Source organism: Gymnoscopelus braueri, assembly GCF_963280865.1.
Source record: "Gymnoscopelus braueri genome assembly, chromosome: 15".
Lineage (NCBI taxonomy): Eukaryota > Metazoa > Chordata > Actinopteri > Myctophiformes > Myctophidae > Gymnoscopelus > Gymnoscopelus braueri.
In genome coordinates, this window is record NC_137620.1 from 11,526,040 (window position 1) to 11,543,687 (window position 17,648).

At 41.8% G+C, this 17,648-nt stretch overlaps 1 protein-coding gene across 2 annotated transcripts in view; it reads right to left on the minus strand.

Annotated features, from left to right (window-relative positions):
* Positions 1–583: 583 nt before the first annotated feature.
* Positions 584–17,648, minus strand: part of LOC308101285 (uncharacterized protein) — a 39,592-nt gene continuing 22,527 nt past the window's right edge. Inside the window, exons 4-9 of one of the 2 annotated variants that reach the window (XM_080450702.1) lie at positions 13,079–13,192; positions 12,856–12,966; positions 6,467–6,568; positions 4,801–4,855; positions 4,279–4,428; positions 584–3,871 (exon numbers count right to left, since the gene is read on the minus strand). In XM_080450702.1, the coding sequence (XP_080306828.1) occupies positions 3,203–3,871; positions 4,279–4,428; positions 4,801–4,855; positions 6,467–6,568; positions 12,856–12,966; positions 13,079–13,192 (1,201 nt within the window). In that variant the 3' untranslated portion in view covers positions 584–3,202. Of the gene's footprint in view, positions 3,872–4,278; positions 4,429–4,800; positions 4,856–6,466; positions 6,572–12,855; positions 12,967–13,078; positions 13,193–17,648 lie in introns of both variants that reach the window. The other variant, XM_080450701.1, reaches the window with a different exon arrangement.

Genomic DNA, 17,648 nt, shown 5'->3' on the forward strand with positions numbered 1-17,648 from the left:
GAATCGGACCAAATTGTCACGGGTCCACCCGCGTTCGGTGCCGTTATTTGAAAAAAATCTCGGAACGGCTCAGAATCGGACCAAATATTTTGGACCCATGAAGAGCTCTACAAGGAAGAACCTCCAACTCACATTTTTCACATCGACCTCATGGTGGTCCTACAACAGCCCACTTAACGTTTTGGCCAATAACTCTTGAGCGGTAGCTCGCACAATACAAATCTTGGTAGCACTTTAAACGAACGTCCTATTAACAAACATTAATTAACAGTTAATAGACAACTTATTAAATACTTATTACCAGTTAATAAACTACTTATAACAAGATTCAATGGATGTGCGATAAAACCATGCAGTGGAGAACCATATGTTTTAGCAGTTGATGAGGAGTCTTTGGACCATCTGGAGACCATGAAGCGTCCATATGACCATCATATGGACAATGTTCACATGGACTGGTTAAACCACTGTCGTATCTGGCCATAACAACCGGCAGAACATAGGGCCGCTTCCGGGGTGGGGAATAACAAGTCGCAGTTCAGTCCGGAGTAGTTTTTCTCAAAAAATTACTTTATTGTCAGAGTCTTTAGCAATCAATACATTTGGGATCAGATCGGTATAGAGCAATAGTTCATAGGATGCGTTTTATTCCATACAAACGTGGCCAGTGGTGGCTTATCCAACGGGCTTGAGGTGCTGAAGCACAGGGCACCAACCGTGAGGGGGAACCATCCCCCCCCCCCCCCCCCCGTTGACGAAACGCTCCCGGGGGGCACCAAACCGGGCCCAAGCACCGGGCACCACAAAGGGTTAATCCGCCCCTGAACATGGCGTCTGTGTGTGGCCAGACTTGCAGAGCCCCGTTTCTCACTAAAGCACATCAATATATACTAGAACATTAAGTACAAATAGAAACAACTTCTTTCTCTTTCAGTCAATCACATGCAGGCTTTTTCAGAACAAAGACTTGGGCCAGCCCTGAACACACACAATGGAAACACCTATCTACCTTCTTACAGAAGATTAACACATGACATTATTATATGACGAATCGCTAGCTTCCAAATATATCCAAACATTTTACATATCCGCCGTTGTAGGAATGATCTAGACAATTAAGGTTATTAGGGGCGGGGGGTCGCACAACAGTTTATTACGTTTATTGAGAATTAACGAGCCATTCCGGGTGGAAAACGGAACGCTCGTCCCAAAACACAATGCACTTTTTTTCGCGGACCAAGGCCGCCGGTTTAGACGCGGGGCAGGGTGTTTCAGGACGACGCTTCTTCTTCTATTACATTTCTGAAATGGAGAGGTGCGCGTCCCTGCGCAATGGGGAACCGGTTTGACGGCGAAACTGGTTTCTAATGGCCACTCATTAACAATTCGGCCGAATGCAAATGAGCCCCATTTGAAAACAAAGGCGACTTAAAGGGTGAGGGGCTGCTAATGTTGTTATGTAGGGTTTACACAGACGGGGCCATGGCCTCGTTGGCCTCAATGACCGTACGCCTCTGTGCTCCTCCCTTTAGGAAGAAGTGTCACAACCAGTTTTATCAATGATGTTGCCATAGACCTCGGACTTTAAACACATAATTTTCATGTTATCCCACTAAAGGCTTTCTCCTTCAGCTATATTTTACTAATGCTCATTCCCATTTACCTATAACATAAGTTATTCCTAATACACAATAATAACAGTATAAATTCCAACTGAGTCTACATTGCTTTACCGGAGGTCTTTGGGGAGAGAGAGAGAGATAGAGAGAGAGAATTAGCATCTGCATAAACTACAACCAACCCCCCTGCCCAAAGTAAAATAGTTCTGTAGTGAAGCTTCTTGTGAACAAAGGTTCAGCTCTGGGAACTGTTTGAATTCACACCCAGACATGGACTCTCCCATAGGGCCCGGACGTCTAGTACAATACAATACAAAACATATTGTAATAAAGTTCAGTAGAATCATAAGGTATATTTACAGAGAAAGGAGGGGTGGTAAAAAAGGAACAATTTTGGACATACAAGGTTTCTAACCGACAGCAACGACTTACTGCATGCTTACGCACACACACACACACACACACACACACACACACACACACACACACACACACACACACACACACACACACACACACACACACACACACACACTTGCTTGCGGTTGTCCATCGTGTCAGATGATGACCATCTTCTCCTATTTAATCCTGGATCCACAGTTGCAGACCGGGTACAGAAGGGAACAGGGGGGGCTTTGCGGGCATGCCTCTTTGCACGCTTTGCTGCACGGTGTTGTGTGCGCTGACTTTCCATATACTCCACTCCCTGTGTGGAGTGAGAACGCCAGAGGTTGCGACAGGAAGCAAGTTCCTCCAGTTAAGAGGGGTTGATCCTTCAGTTGGTCTTTGAACCGCTTCTTCTGCCCACCAGCATTGCGTTGACAAAGGTGTAACTGGCCATAGAGGACTTTGTGCGGTCTATGGCTGGGCATACGAATGACATGCCCCAGCCACCTGAGTTGATGTTGAATGAACATCAACTCAGGATAGACTCTATACTGCAGCTGCCTGCCCGTTCCAGCACCTCTGTGTGTGGCACTCTGTCCTTCCAAGTGATGCCAAGGATCTTCTGGAGACATCTGACATGGAAGGACTCCAGGCTTCTGAGATGGTGGCTGTAGATGGTCCATGCCTCACATCCATACAGTAGCGTGGAGATGCATACTGCTTTGTACACAAGCACTTTGGTATGGACATTGATGTTGCTGTTCAGAAAAACCCTTCTCCGTAGACGACCAAATAATGTTGAAGCTTGTTTAAGGCGGTTTTGGATCTCGTCCTCCATTGTGCAGGTGTCAGATATTATGCTTCCCAGGTATTTGAAGGTGGGAACTGTGAGCAGCTGTTGCCCTCCTGCTGTGAAGGTTGTTGGGTGGCCAGCACTCAGCTGTCAGATTATCTCTGTTTTCTGGGTGTTGATCGTCAGACCCATTCTGCTGTATGCAGTTACAGCTGCCGAGAGAGTGCTTTGTAGGGCCTCTCACACACTGTTTTCCCAACACATGTGCATGTTGGGAAGCCAGTGTATGTTTATACAATATGTGTATGATGTTACTGATATGATCTGTGGTGTCATAAAAACTAAAATAATAAAAGAAAATAAACAATCATATAAAATATCATTAGCCCAAACAATTGTGATATCAAATTATGATCAGAGGAGCATAGTTTGTACCATCATTAAGCTCAGGACTGAATAATGGATAGAGTTTCTCAGTGAAGGTGCAGCCAGTGAAAGAGTAGAGATGAACTCTGGCCTCCACATCATAAAAGGAGACCAGACCCTCCTCATAATCCACAAACACTCCCACTTTCTGGACCTCCTCTCTTACAGGGAGGAGGACAGGAGGGTCAGCAGCAGCCCAGTACTCATTTCTATTCCTCAACATTATAGACCAGCAACCATTATTGGGGTTCAGATATATTTGTCCCTTCCTCTTGATGGACTCTCTGGCCACTCCTAGGTCCCACTCAGTCTTCCCTTTAACTTGAACCTCATAGTTAAACCTTCCTGAGAAGAAGCTTTGTTTTCCTAAGACACTGATACATGGAGAGAATCTCTCTTTGTTGTCTGGAAGATTCTTCTTTATGTCTCCATGTCTCACTTGTTTTCCATCCTCAGACAGGATGAGTTTGGGATGTGCTGTATCAGGGTCCAGAGTCACATCCACTGCATATTGCTGGATCCTCCTCAGATCAACATCACTCAGCTTCTTCTTCATCTCTTGACTGAGTGTCTTCTTCATCTCTTGACTGAGTGTCTTCTCCAGCTGAGCCACAGCTCTTTCTTCCTCCAGTTCATTAATACGAGCCTTTCAAATCAATGATATTATAGGTTAACGTGTGATAACCATTTACTCTTACTTATTACTCTTACTCAGTGATTCTCAACATTGTGCATTTCAAGGACCCCCAGTTGGATATACATTATACCATGGACCCCCATTTGATATGCTTTATTTAAATCTCTGCGACCACAATCTGTTAAGTCTTCAGTTTCATTTAACTCTGAGAGTGTAAAAATGGAACCAAGTGGACGCATAATGGTCCATTTGGTTCCATTTGTACACTCTGAGAGCAGAGCTGTAAGGGTTCATGTGTAACCCTGGTGGTCCCCAGTACCAATGTTAGGAACCAGTGAATTAGATAAACAGTAAAATTATAGTTTACTCTTACTTTTTATTAATGACTTTATATAAAGACTTTAATATAAAAATACCTGCAGCTCTTTGATCTTCTGGTCAGACTGCTGCTTGTCATTCTTTAGGTCCATGATGGATTCCTGGGATCGTTTCAGATCCCCCTCCAGCTTTCTGTTGACTCTCTCCAGGTCCATGTGGAGCTTCTTCTCTTCCTCCAGAGAACCCTCCTAATGCACGATAATACATTTGTATCATTAGTCAGTTCAAAACATCACATTCACTTCATTTTTACAATTAAAATGTAGGCATTTAGCAGACACTCATCCAGAGTGACTGTGTGTGTGTGTGTGTGTGTGTGTATATGTGTGTGTGTGTGTGTGTGTGTGTGTGTGTGTGTATGCGCGCGCGCGCGCGTGCGTGCGTGCGTGCGTGTTAGGAGGAAAGCTCAAGATGAAAATCAGTGTACCTTTACAATGGAAAATGATGGTGGAACAGGAGCATGGGCGGATTAAAGTGAAAATGGGCACTGTGCACAAAATCACCACGGGCCCCTCCAGCCCAACCGATATGTTTTGTATTAAGAAAATAAACTGACTCACCAGATATGTTTGATGATCCTGATCTGACTGAGCGAAATCCTTCATCTGGCGGTCTCTGTAGAGGAATCACACACACACACGCACGCACGCACGCACGCACGCACGCACGCGCACACACACACACACACACACACACACACACACACACACACGCATACACACACACGCACACACACACGCACACACACACGTCTTCTGTATATACGCGTGCCTTCTTTTTCACATTTGATTTGACATTGCTGCTATAGGATAAGATTTGTATCTGTCTAAGACAAGACCCTAACCCTAACTCTTATCTCTATTACAATCATTCATCCAGTATGTTTTATTTTATTATTATCATTATTATTATTATTATTATTATTATTAGTGTCTACTATTTTTGTCTCCGCCAGGCCGAAAGGCGAGAGAGTATGCTTTGCACCCTGTCTGTCCGTCCGTCCGTCCGTCCGTCCGTCCGTCTCTGTTGGCTTGATCGCAGCGAAACTGTGCACACACACTCCCTGGATGACAATTCATAGCCTCTGCCCCAGATTTTTCACATGGGCCTGTTATAGCGCCACCAGGAGGCCGCTTTTTGCAAAACACATTTTTTGACAGTACTTCTATAGATTTTGTCCAAACGTCACGCGAATCACAGTATCTCTATAGTCATTAAACAAAACAGTTTTTTCAGATTTTTCATATTCCATCCTGATTGGCTAAAAATGGCTTCCAAAGTTTGCAGGAGTGCTCCGTTTTGAACAAAATGCCTCAAATTATGAACACAGCATGCAATTTCCATGACATTTTGCACGCACATTTTCACTAGGCAGGGGAATAAATGCCACTTGACATTTTTTAAATCAGCCTCATGGTGGCGCTATAACAGGCTGATTCGTGTTTTTACCTATAACTGCACCGATCTGTATAAAACTCTGTATGCGCACTCCCTAGAGGCCAAGGAAAAACCTTTGCCCTGCATTTTTCAGATCTGCCTTTTATAGCGCCACCAGGAGGCCGACTTATATAAAACATCTATTTTGATATTACTCCTTCGGATTTTATCCAAATTTCACGCAAATTGGTACACATGATCTCTATAGTCATGTGATCAAGACAGATCTGTTCGATTTTTCATATTCTATCCTCATTGGCTAAGATTGACATCTAAAGTTTGCAAGAGTGGCCCGTTTTGAACAAAATGTTGCAAATCATGAGCGCAGCGTCCGATTGCGGTGAAACTTTGCACGCACATTCGCACTACGTTGAGGAACAAATGTCACCCTTTCAACATTGCCCTATTATAGCGCCGATTATTATATATTTTTTAATATGACTCCAACAAATGTTGTCCAAACATCACGCAAATCAGTACAAAAGATCTCTTTAGTTAAGTGATCAAGAAGACGGATCCGTCTGATCCGCCTGATTTTTCACATTCCGGCCTGATTGGCAAATTCCGAACATTGCTGGACCACACTAACCTACCTGACCTGGCGGAGGAGACCTGTGCTCCGAGGAACACTTTTTCTAGTTATTATTCTTATTCTTATTAATATTAATATTAGTATTACTTTTTAAAATTGTGTTATAATGTTAGCACATATATTACTGTGCTAACACAATAATACTAACATAGTTAGTGAAAAATAAAACCCTTCTTCATTCTGTTTTACAGTCTGACCTCTGGTCAGTAGAGTGGTGTCCATCTTTGAAGTCATGAAGATGATCCATGGACCAGTCACTCTTCATGGAGTTACAGCTGGGTACAGGAGACTCATGAACCCTGCTAGAAAGAGATGATGAAGGTTATTTCGTTTATTAGGATTACGGTTACCATTTATAATTCATATTGTACCTCATGACCTCTGCTCAATAGAGTTTGATAACAGTGATAGTAGTGTGTAGTCGTTATCATTTGTGTGTGTGTGTGTGCTTACATGCAGGGCTGTGTGATGCGTAGTGCAGTAGATCTGTGTTAGCAGTGCTTGTAGTTAGTGCATGCTGCTTCTGCTTGCTACTCTGCTTTCAGCTACTGCCGCCAGCTAGCCCTCCTCGTGGAGGGTGAAAAGAGGAGCCGAGTGCGTAAGTCTCCTTCTGCTGGTACAAAGCCACTCCACCACCAAGACTTCTGCAGTGCCTCCTCGTGGCCACACACGGTAACTGGGTACCGCGAGGTCCCAGGCTAAACTGTAGGGGATCTCAGAGCAACAGTGGGCCCCAGAGGCAAGGCGCGCAGACCCACCGGTGTGGGGACACACCCTAGCGCCTGCCAAAGACTGTCCCAGTGAGGGGCAAATAGCATTGGAAGATGGGGCTCATAGCCATGGAAGGCAACCCATCTAGGAGAAGGACACTCTGAACTAAAACCAGGACTGCGAGGAGTTGCGCCCCACAGTCCTTAATCAACTTAGTAAAGCCAACCATGAAAAACAAAGTCATCTCAAATCCTATACTTCCAGCGGTGGGAGTCCGCAGGAACATCGCAGCGGATGGTGGTGCAGGTCCTCCTCCCGGAGGACAACATGACGATAGGACCCCGAACCCGCAAGGGAGGGTCCTGGCCTGCATATTATTCACTTAAATGTGAACTCCCTTGTAGGACCCAAACTAGCCCTAATCAACAGTGTTGGGACTAACGTGTTACGTAACGTAGCGTGTTACGTAACGCAACTAATTTTTGTGGTAACTAAAAACGTAACTAGTTACCTTTTCCCATTCAATATCGCCGTTATAGTTACTGTGATTTAAATGGGTACTTTACTGCGTTACATTATGTGATCCAACTGAACTGATAGACAGCGCAGCTTTAGTTTGCAGCTTGGAAAGATGACCAGTATTTTGAATTTTTGGGGATAAAGGACGCTACAAATATTGCAGTGAAATGTAAACTATGTGCAGGACAGAAAACATTGTCCACATCGAGTAACAGCAATGCTAATCTCCTGAAGCACCAACTCAAGTACATGCGGTTATAAAAATAGTCGCCAAAGACCCCTCCGTCTCTACCACCGGCAGTGATCCAGATGGAGCTACTCCATCTGAACAGCCCAAAAACGTTTTTTGTTTTTTTGCCAGAACATGTCACCCAGGCTCAACGAAACAGTTTGCCAGGTATGTTGTTGAGGAGGACATGCTTCCCATCGCAACGGTTGAGTCTGTTGCCTTCAGAGAACTAATAAGCAACATCCCAGTGAAAGCAGCAGGGCCACTACAGTACAGAAAGACGTTTAATTGTTCCACTACATTTTATAATGACAATTGCATTGCTACAATGGTCTTTTCTCTCACTGTGCCACAGAGCAACACTAAAACTGTGTGTGTGTGTGTGTGTGTGTGTGTGTGTGTGTGTGTGTGTGTGTGTGTGTGTGTGTGTCTGTAATACAGGGGTAGGCAACTTTCGGCACGGGTGCCAACATTGGCACAGGGGAGGTGATCACTGGCACACTGCTGGCATAAGTGTGAGAGGTTTGTCTTTTAAAATAAAATAAAAAGTTTAGTCAGTTAACTTAAGTCCACTCACATCTATATGCTAATGACATCAAATTAATTCAAACTGATAACTCTGACTGGGGAGGGAGTGTGGGAGATATGGTGTGTTATTGAGTCTAATGATCATTACATCCTGATGTGAAAGAACATATTTCTAAAGAAGAAGAAATAAATAAACATTGTGTATAGGCTATCAGCATCATTTGGAAATAATATATATATTTTTTATTTGATTAAGGGGCCATGGCCAAAGGGCCGTGGACCCTTATTGCATCTCTACACTTTCGCTATTCTTCCGCCGTTTTTTCTGTCACAGCCTAACCGTGTGGTAACTTTTTACGAAAATCGGCAATATGGTAGAGGGCTATGCCAAACGGCCAAGGCACGAAACTCACAACCATTGGCCAAAGGGTGGCGTTGTAGCACTCTATTAAACTTTGAACAGGTACAACTCATGCCCTGTTTGACCTACAGCCATGACACTTCAATACACACACGCGTCTCCTCATGCCTGACAACTTTCGTGGTCTGACTTTTGACCTCTGACCTTTAGATCTCCCATCATTTTGAATTATATGAAAAACTGTTCAAATCCTCCTGGGATTTCTGAGCAATCTGCACACAACTTTTTACACAAACTTTGGACCTATGCCGACAAAACTGTAGTGGCAGATTTTCCATAAGCGAAACCATTAAGCTTTTATGAGCCAATGAATATTGCAGTTTTTTGACAATTATTCATCTGCGCCTAACACATACATGCAGACTCACATTTCTTTGAAACTTTGCAGTAATGTAGAGGGTCATTCCAAATATCACTGAAACCAATCTTACTCCAGTTGGCCAAAGGGGGGCGCTATAGCATTTTTTTAAATGCTAATTTTAAACAGGCATAAGTCGTTTGGCCAACAGCCATGAACTTGCTTACACAATGTGCCTTAACTCATGAGGAACACATCTATCGCTTTGACCAGTAAGCTCTGCCCTTAGATAGTCCGCAATTTTGAGCAGTTTGAAAAACACTTAAACCCAGGATTTCTGAGCAATTTGCGTGATCTGTGTCATCTGTGTGAGCTCCTTTATTACCAGATCACGTCTGTTGGTCCAATGGCTTGATTGCTAAAGCATCTGCCTTGCAACCACAGGGTCGTCAGTTCAAGTCTCACCTCATGCAGACTTCATTCCAATTGCATTGCACACAAATGTGCAATTGTTAAAGATAACATGAAATGCTTATTTGAGAGTAATTATTTTCAATGTATGACGTACTTCATTGTGAAAATAGCCGATCTACAATCTCACAACTTTTTGGATAGCAACGCTTTGTGAGCTTGTAGATCGTCTACTTTCACTAGTAGTACCGAGGAGACATCACATTTCTCTATTGGTACATGCTTTGCGAACCACTGATCTTAGTGTTAGTGATACAGGGGCTCGGTTTATGGCAGAAGGCAAGAGTCTATGATCTTCAACAGACACCATCAGGCTTGATGAAGCCTTGTGAAGCTTGTGTCCATGAGTAAGATCCTTAACCCTGGATTGCTAGCCACCAGCACTCAGCACTCTGCTCAGCTATTGAGAATGCTCATTTGTTAGTTGCATGGGCTGCTTTGTCTCAAGTTCAATCTATTCTGTTTCTATGTGCTATTGTTGCATATCGCTTTTTGCCTTTCATGCCATGGCCCTGCTTATCGATGCTTGCAGCTTTAATTGTATAATGTTTTTCTTCTTTAAAAAATAAAGTAAAGTAACTAGTTACTAGTTACTTTAATAATTTTGTAACTAGTAAAGTAACTAGTTACGTTTTTGGAGGAGTAACTAGTAACAATAACTAGTTACTTTTTAAAAGTAACTTGCCCAACACTGCAAATCAAGCACATGTTTCACTATGGTACGGTTGACATTTTAACTTTCTCTGAACCAAAACTTGATGATTCAGTAAAGGACTCTGAGATTGAGATAGAGAACTACAAAATTGTCAGAAATGATAGGGACAAACATGGGGGTGGTGTATGCATGTATGTACATAATAACAATAGTTTATCGTTCGTGATGACCTGAAACATGAAACTGTGTGGGTTCAGATCGTTATTGAAAATGCTAAATCTGTGCTAGTCGGTACCATATAAAGACCTCCTTACCAGAGTTATTTCTATGATGTACTTAAGGAGTGCTTGGCTAAGGTGGACCATGCAGAGAAAATCCTTATTGGCGACTGGAACACGGACATGCTTCGGAAAGAAGCATCCGTGTTCAGGTCCTTCAATAGTTTTTGCGATCTGCACTCCCTCCACCAGCTAATCACTCTACCCACAAGCGTATGTGTTTCCACTCAAACTATCATAGATGTCATTCTAACGGAGGAGGACAACATCCTCAATAGTGGTGTTACTACCTGTGGTATAAGTGATCATAACATGATCTTTTGTACCCGGAAAACACATGGACCTACCACAAAACAGTCATGATCAGAGACCTCAAAAACTACAAGAGTGAGGACTTAAATCACAGGCTAGAGGAACAGGACTGGTCCGACGTATTAAACAGCACACAGGTAAACAAATCTTTGCTTGGTTTCAAAACCAAATTCACTTCAATTTTGAATAGCGTGGCTCCCATGAAAACCGTCAGGGTCAAAACCCGCTCGGAACCAAGGATGAAATTGTACATACTTACTGCCATGAAAGTCAGAAACAAAAAGTGTTCTGAACTTCATAAACATAGGATCAAACTCGCCAAACGCTTCAACAAAGGTCTAAAAACCCACCTAGCTAAACTCAGAAGAGAGAGAAATAAGCTAAGAAACAAGGTAACTGCCATGATCAGATCATCACAAAAAAACTACCTCAATGATAAGATTGAAGAAAACCAAAACAAACCTTGTGAGCTTTGGAAGTTACTCAACAACTAACTAGGCTGCAGCAACAATTTGAAAACCAGCTTTTCAAACATCAACATCAAGGTGAAAGACTTTCTCATTACAGCAAATCGGGAAGTGGGTAAAATCTTTAACATCTTTACACATAGCTACAACACTGGTTAACAATCTGCCCACCTTCTCTGGGCGCTTTGGTAAAGAGTGCTTCCAAGCATTCTACAAAAATGTAGGTGTACGCAAAGAAGATTTTAAACTCACCATGGTGAAAACAGATGAGGTGTTTAAAAAAATTTGCTCAATACAACAACACAGCGCCACAGGCCTCGACAATATTCCCTCCAAATTTCTAAAAGACGCCTCCATTGCTCCAATCATCACTCACATAATAAACCTCTCTATCAAACAGGGATGGGTCCCTAGTGACTTCAAAATAGCAAGAATGAAAAAGGAAGCAAATTAGACCCCGGCAACTACCGCCCTATTTCTATTCTTAGCTCCATCTTGAAAGTCATGGAAAAAATAGTTTATGAACAGGTTGATAAGTATCTTGCGGATAAAAATCTAATTTACAAATTCCAATCTGGCTTCAGAAAATCCCACTCCACTGACACATGCCTTCTCTACTTGAACGACTATATCAAACAAGAGGTTGACACGGGCAAATATTGCGGCATGGTCATGCTGGACCTCCAGAAGGCCTTTGACACCGTTGATCACCAAATTATGAACGATAAGCTAAAAGCAATAGGTTTTGATGATAGGTCGGCAAGCTGGATGAGATCCTATCTGGAGGGGAGGGAACAGGTGGTCGAAGTGAACGGAACCCTGCCCCCCCTACCAATGAGCTGTGGCGTTCCACAAGGAAGTATACTAGGACCTTTACTGTTCCTGATATAATATATCAGGACATATTATATATTATGTGAACGATATGTCATCAGCTTGTGACTGCAACCTGTTCCTGTTCGCAGATGACTCGGCTCTGCTGGTCTCAGACAGGTTGAAAAACTCAGCTCTGAACTCAACAAACTATCATTACACCTGGGTAAAACCGAATCCATTCTTTTTGGGTCTAGTGTTAACCTTAACAAGGCTGAGAGCTTCACAATCAAAGCGGGTGACGATGTAATCATAAGAAAGGAGGAAATTACCTACCTGGGTTCCATCTTGGAGGCAAACCTCTCCGGTGATAAAACGGCAGAAAGAGTCACTAAAAAGGTCAATCAACGAACACGTTTTCTACCAAAGGGAGTAAAGGAGTGTAAAACCCTACTCACTTTCAAAACTGCCCTAAAAAAACACCCCCCCCTCCCCCCCGCTCGAGCTGTTTATTGTACATATTTATTGTTTTTCATACCAGTAATCTGTAAACTTATTTTCACTATGCATTTGAAGCAGTTTCCTCACATTTGATCTCATGGCATTGGATTCCCCATATATGAAAAGCTAAATTCAACCAAGTGTCTATACCTTGTTTAGTCAAAAATATATGTGTTTTAATATGTCAGCATAGTGGTGGCCGCCATCTTTAAAATGTCCATGTTGAAGTATTAGCACTCATTTCTGAGCTGGACATTGAGCAGATTTAGATTCAGCACCCCAGAAAACATGTATGTTATAAATTAACACGATATCCCTCAGGGTTAAGATTTCTGGAAATCTGAGTCTAAATGTGGTGTTTACTGTCTGTTTTACACTCTGACCTGTGGTCGGTAGAGTGGTGTCCACCTTTGAAGTTATAAGGTAGATCTATGGATGAGTCACTCCTCATGTAGTTATAACTGGTTGCAGGAGATGGGCTCTGCTCATGAACCCTGGTAGAAAGAGATGATGAAGGATATTTAGTTTATTAGGATTATGGTTTTACCTCATGACCTCTGCTCAATAGAGTTTGATAACAACTAAATGTGGTGTTTTCATTCTGACCTCTGGTCAGTAGAGTGGTGTCCATCTTTGAAGTTATGAGGATGACCCATGGACCAGTTACTCATCATGCAGTTACAGCTGGGTACAGGAGACTCTGGTCTCTGCTCATGAACTCTGGTAGAAAGAGATGATGAAGGATATTTAGTTTATTAGGGTTAGGGATCGTTCGTTATTTATCAAAGGATGGGTATGGTGTAAAATGGCGGGAGGTGGGGTCGGGGGGGTCATCAAAATAGCCTAATCTAAATACAGATAACCTTGTGCCCGTGCTCAAAGCACCCTGCATTGCAGTAGTTTTCTTTGTAACTTCTCAAATGATTTAAGCACATCAAAGACAGCTGCTCCCACAGGCTGACCCGTGGGTAAAATTTTCTTGGCCACTAAAATTTAAAACAGCTGAGGGCAGGTTGACTGACCTCTACTTTTTGGATACAATGTGTGGAAAAAGGTAAGAATCATACATAGTTGCAATATTTGTCACCTGCCGGCACCCTATGTAGGAAACTGGAACTTAATCTCGGAACTATACAGCGGAGGGAGAGGTTCCGATTAGAGCTATGTATATATTAACTTGTTAGCCAATGAGAGTGTGTGTGTGGGGGGGGGGGGGGGTTAGGCTGAGCACCACCTGCCTGCCGTGCCTACCTGAACTATAACTATGCTCGAATCTAAGAACGAGATGTTGTTCTTTCAGTTTATAAGCTATGATGCTCACAGTCACTGTTTTTTTGTTCTTGTACAAAGTGGATCAAAGCGTTAAAAATATCCAGAGTTGACACAATGTTTGATCTGCTAAATCAAATCAAACTGTATTTATATACCACATTTAAAAACGACCATAGTCGACCAAAGTGCTGCACAGGTTAAAAGCAATACAACAAAACAATACGATCAAATACAATCAAGTTGATCAAACAGGGTGCGATCAACTTAAAAGGTCAGCTGACCTTAAAGCTCTGACTCGGTTATGGCGCTGAATATGTTCAGTCAGATGAAGGGGAGGCCAGCCCATCGAGGGATATAAAAGCAGTTAACAACATTTTCATGTCAATTCTAAATTTGACAGGGAGCCAATGGAATGAGGCCGGGACAGATGAGAGATGTGATCACGCTTTTTGGTGCCTTTGAGGCAGTGTTGATTTCATCAGCTATTTTGTTAGTCTCAGTCTTAGTCCAGTTTCAATGACGGTTGTTAGTTTTTATCACATTTAGTCAAACTCATCCTTTTTTAATTTAGTCTAGTTTTAGTCGACTAAAAGTCGAGCATTTTAGTCTTTATCTTAGTCCAAGAAAACATATTTTTATTTGTCTAGTTTTAGTCGACAAACTGTTGACATTTTATTCAAGTTTTTGTCATGGCAATTATATTAGCCCTTTACTTTTTTTTGTCAGCAGATATAGAACATTTCCATCTAATCTAAAAATATTTCACATAGCATTTCCTCTCATCCTTTTGATGAAAAACACAATTTTAAGGAATACATCCAGACATGGAACATGTTCTGACTGAACTTGTATATCTCTGCTGTCCGGCAGGAACCAGCTAAATCCAAAATGGTAATTGTTCAGGAAATGAAAAACAAAATATCAATTTTTCAGAAAATTAAGAAAACCTTATATTTTTAAAACAAAGCAAACTGCCTCATCAAACTTGGTATTGTGACTTTATATATTATCAGATACTTGCATGTGTATTATCACCACTTTACCCAAATCCAGCTCAAGTGGAGGTAGGAGTTTTGTCCGAACACAAATTCAGCGCAAGTGGAGTTAGGAGGTTTTGTCCATCATTGTTAACAGCTGGCAATGGATCTCAAAGCTCACAACACATCACAACGCATTGTGAGCTTGGAGATCAGCTATTTATGGTGAGCGCCATCCTCATATACTTATATACTAAGTATAGATCAAGCTGAATACTGTACTTAAACAACTTTTATTTGAACAGGCATTGTAAACAACCATGGATCTAACTGTTACCACTATTGTTCTTCTACAGTTGAGTGCAACAAACAATTCTGCCTCAATACTCAATCATGTATTTAACAAAAGCAATCATGGCACACCAACAATACATAAATGGCATATTAAAAAAACTACATTCATGAAAAATAGAATCTGTAGCACACTGCACTAACAATAACAACCACAGTTGCATTTACCTATCCATCAACATTTTATTATCACACTGTTGTGTGTTGTGTGTTGCATGTGTTTCTTAGTGCTTTAGATTGTCATAAAAGCTGTGAATGTCAGGGTGCGTAACGGGTAGGCCCCAAAAGCAGACGAGGTAGGCAAGAATGTTCAAATCAAAAGGTTTATTTAACAAACAGGGTTTCCAATAACCAGCAGATAAACTGAAGTAGGCATCAAGCAACAACTCAGACACACGTGACATGGGTCTACGGACCAACAAGGACAAATTGCAAACACAGGGTTTAAATAGACAGGGGATTAACAGGACGCAGGTGAACACAAACTACAATCAACACTGTGATTGGCTGGGGCACAACAGGACACAGGTGGAGAACATAACTAATCAAGGGTAAGAGAGACAAGACAGGAAACAGTAAACAAGGCAGACAGGAAACAATACTACAAAGCAAAAGCACAGAACACCAATGCAAAAGGCAGCAACAGAATGACAGATACAATTATACAAATGCAGAACATACAAAATGCACTTTAGGCCTAACCGGCCTAAAGTGTCCGTAACCATATAAGGGCATCTTCAAGGTATAAATAATAAGTCGGCCTAACCGGCCCAAAGTGTCCATGACCATATAAGGGCATTCAAGGTCTAAATAATAAAGTCAAAGTCCACGGCCCGAGGAGCGGACCGTGACAGTGAAAGTGTTTTGGCATGATCTCCTTGAGCTCTTGAACCTCTTCTCCCTTCCTCTTGCTAATGTAGGACTGTCCCATCATTCTTCTCCTTTTCTGAACAATCTTCTTTCCTTCTTTCTTGCGCTTTCTTCCTCCAGCTGTGTCTTCCTCAGCCACATGATGGGAATCTAAAAACACAACAAAAACAGTGTGTGTGTGTGTGTGTGTGTGTGTGTGTGTGTGTGTGTGTGTGTGTGTGTGTGTGTGTGTGTGTGTGTGTGTGTGTACATCTATTCACTCAACACTCATACATTGTGATGTCAATGTCAATACAACTCATCAATCCTGAACCCATTATTCAGTATTATACCTGGGACCACTTTAAGTTCCTCTCCCTCTACACTTCTAGAGAGAAACAGTTCTGTCTCCTCATCCTCTGAGCTTGCCCAGTCCATTCCCCATGCCTTCCCATACACCACCTGGACCATTGCACAGCCACACATTTCCTCCAGCAGGGACATACTGTAAAAAAAAAAAAAAAAAAAAAATACAAACTGCTGATGAACAACTTATTGAATGATAGGCAATAACAGTCTGATAAGTTATTGTTATATAGCTTGTTAACTAAGACTCCTCAGTCAGCTAACAGCTATATTACTATTACAATAATGGTCAACATTTGCATGACTTATTAATTAATGCCCTGATACTTCATGACACTGCTTATATAGGACTACAATAATGAGCAGGACTTTAAAATATTACAATATTTTTTTCAAAGAGGGGCTCACGGAGTTGGAGTTTTAGTAGAACTAGCTAGAACAGAGAGAAATGCTGTGAACTAATTTGTTGTTGCATTGCTTTCCTCAGAAAACAGTAGCCTACTATAGATTTTAGAAATATAATTAATTGTTTTCATAACATTAGCGTCAGTGCTATATGTTACTTTTAACAGACTTAATTATAAACATTGAGCTTACCTTAGACAGGGGAGAATCCTGCCTTTGTTTATCTTCCGTCGCGCAGCAGACAGAGCAGAGCTTCTCTGTGTGTGCACTAGGCTAGCTGCGTCATGCAGCAGTGGAGAGCTTGAGAGGAGGGGGGAGTTGTTTGTTTTTGACGGACAGTTTGAGGGTCCAATGGATTTGGGAGTTTTCGTCAGAGGCGCTTTTTAATACTTTTCATAGGTTATTATTAAAAACATTTTTACACAGATGTAAAGGGGGTTCGATAGCAATAAAAATGAAAATGGATTTAGCTGGTCCCTGCTGGACACCGACGATATTTATTTTAAACCATAACAATTCACAGACACACCAATACTTGCATTAAAATAAATAAAATACATCTCAGATAAAAAAAATAAAATATAATTAAATAAAGTGCCTCATGGACTTGAACCCCAGCATCTATATTCTAAGGGGAAAACATAAGCCGTACAGCTTGTAGATCGGCTATTTCTGGCAAAGAGATTTGGAGTAGAAGGAAAAATCAGTCCAACTAAGTACAATTCAGGTCAAGTTTACCAGTAAGTGGTTGTCATAGAGAATGAAAAAGGTGACAGATACCAGGGTAAATATAAAGTACTCACAAATCATTCACTACTAGTAGTGTGATTGATTGATTGATTGATTGATTGATTGATTGATTGATTGATTGATTGATTGATTGATTGCATACTGTATTTAGAAGTTTGCAGAAACAAAGCACATGATACAGTTCCAATACAAGGTCAGCTAAAAAG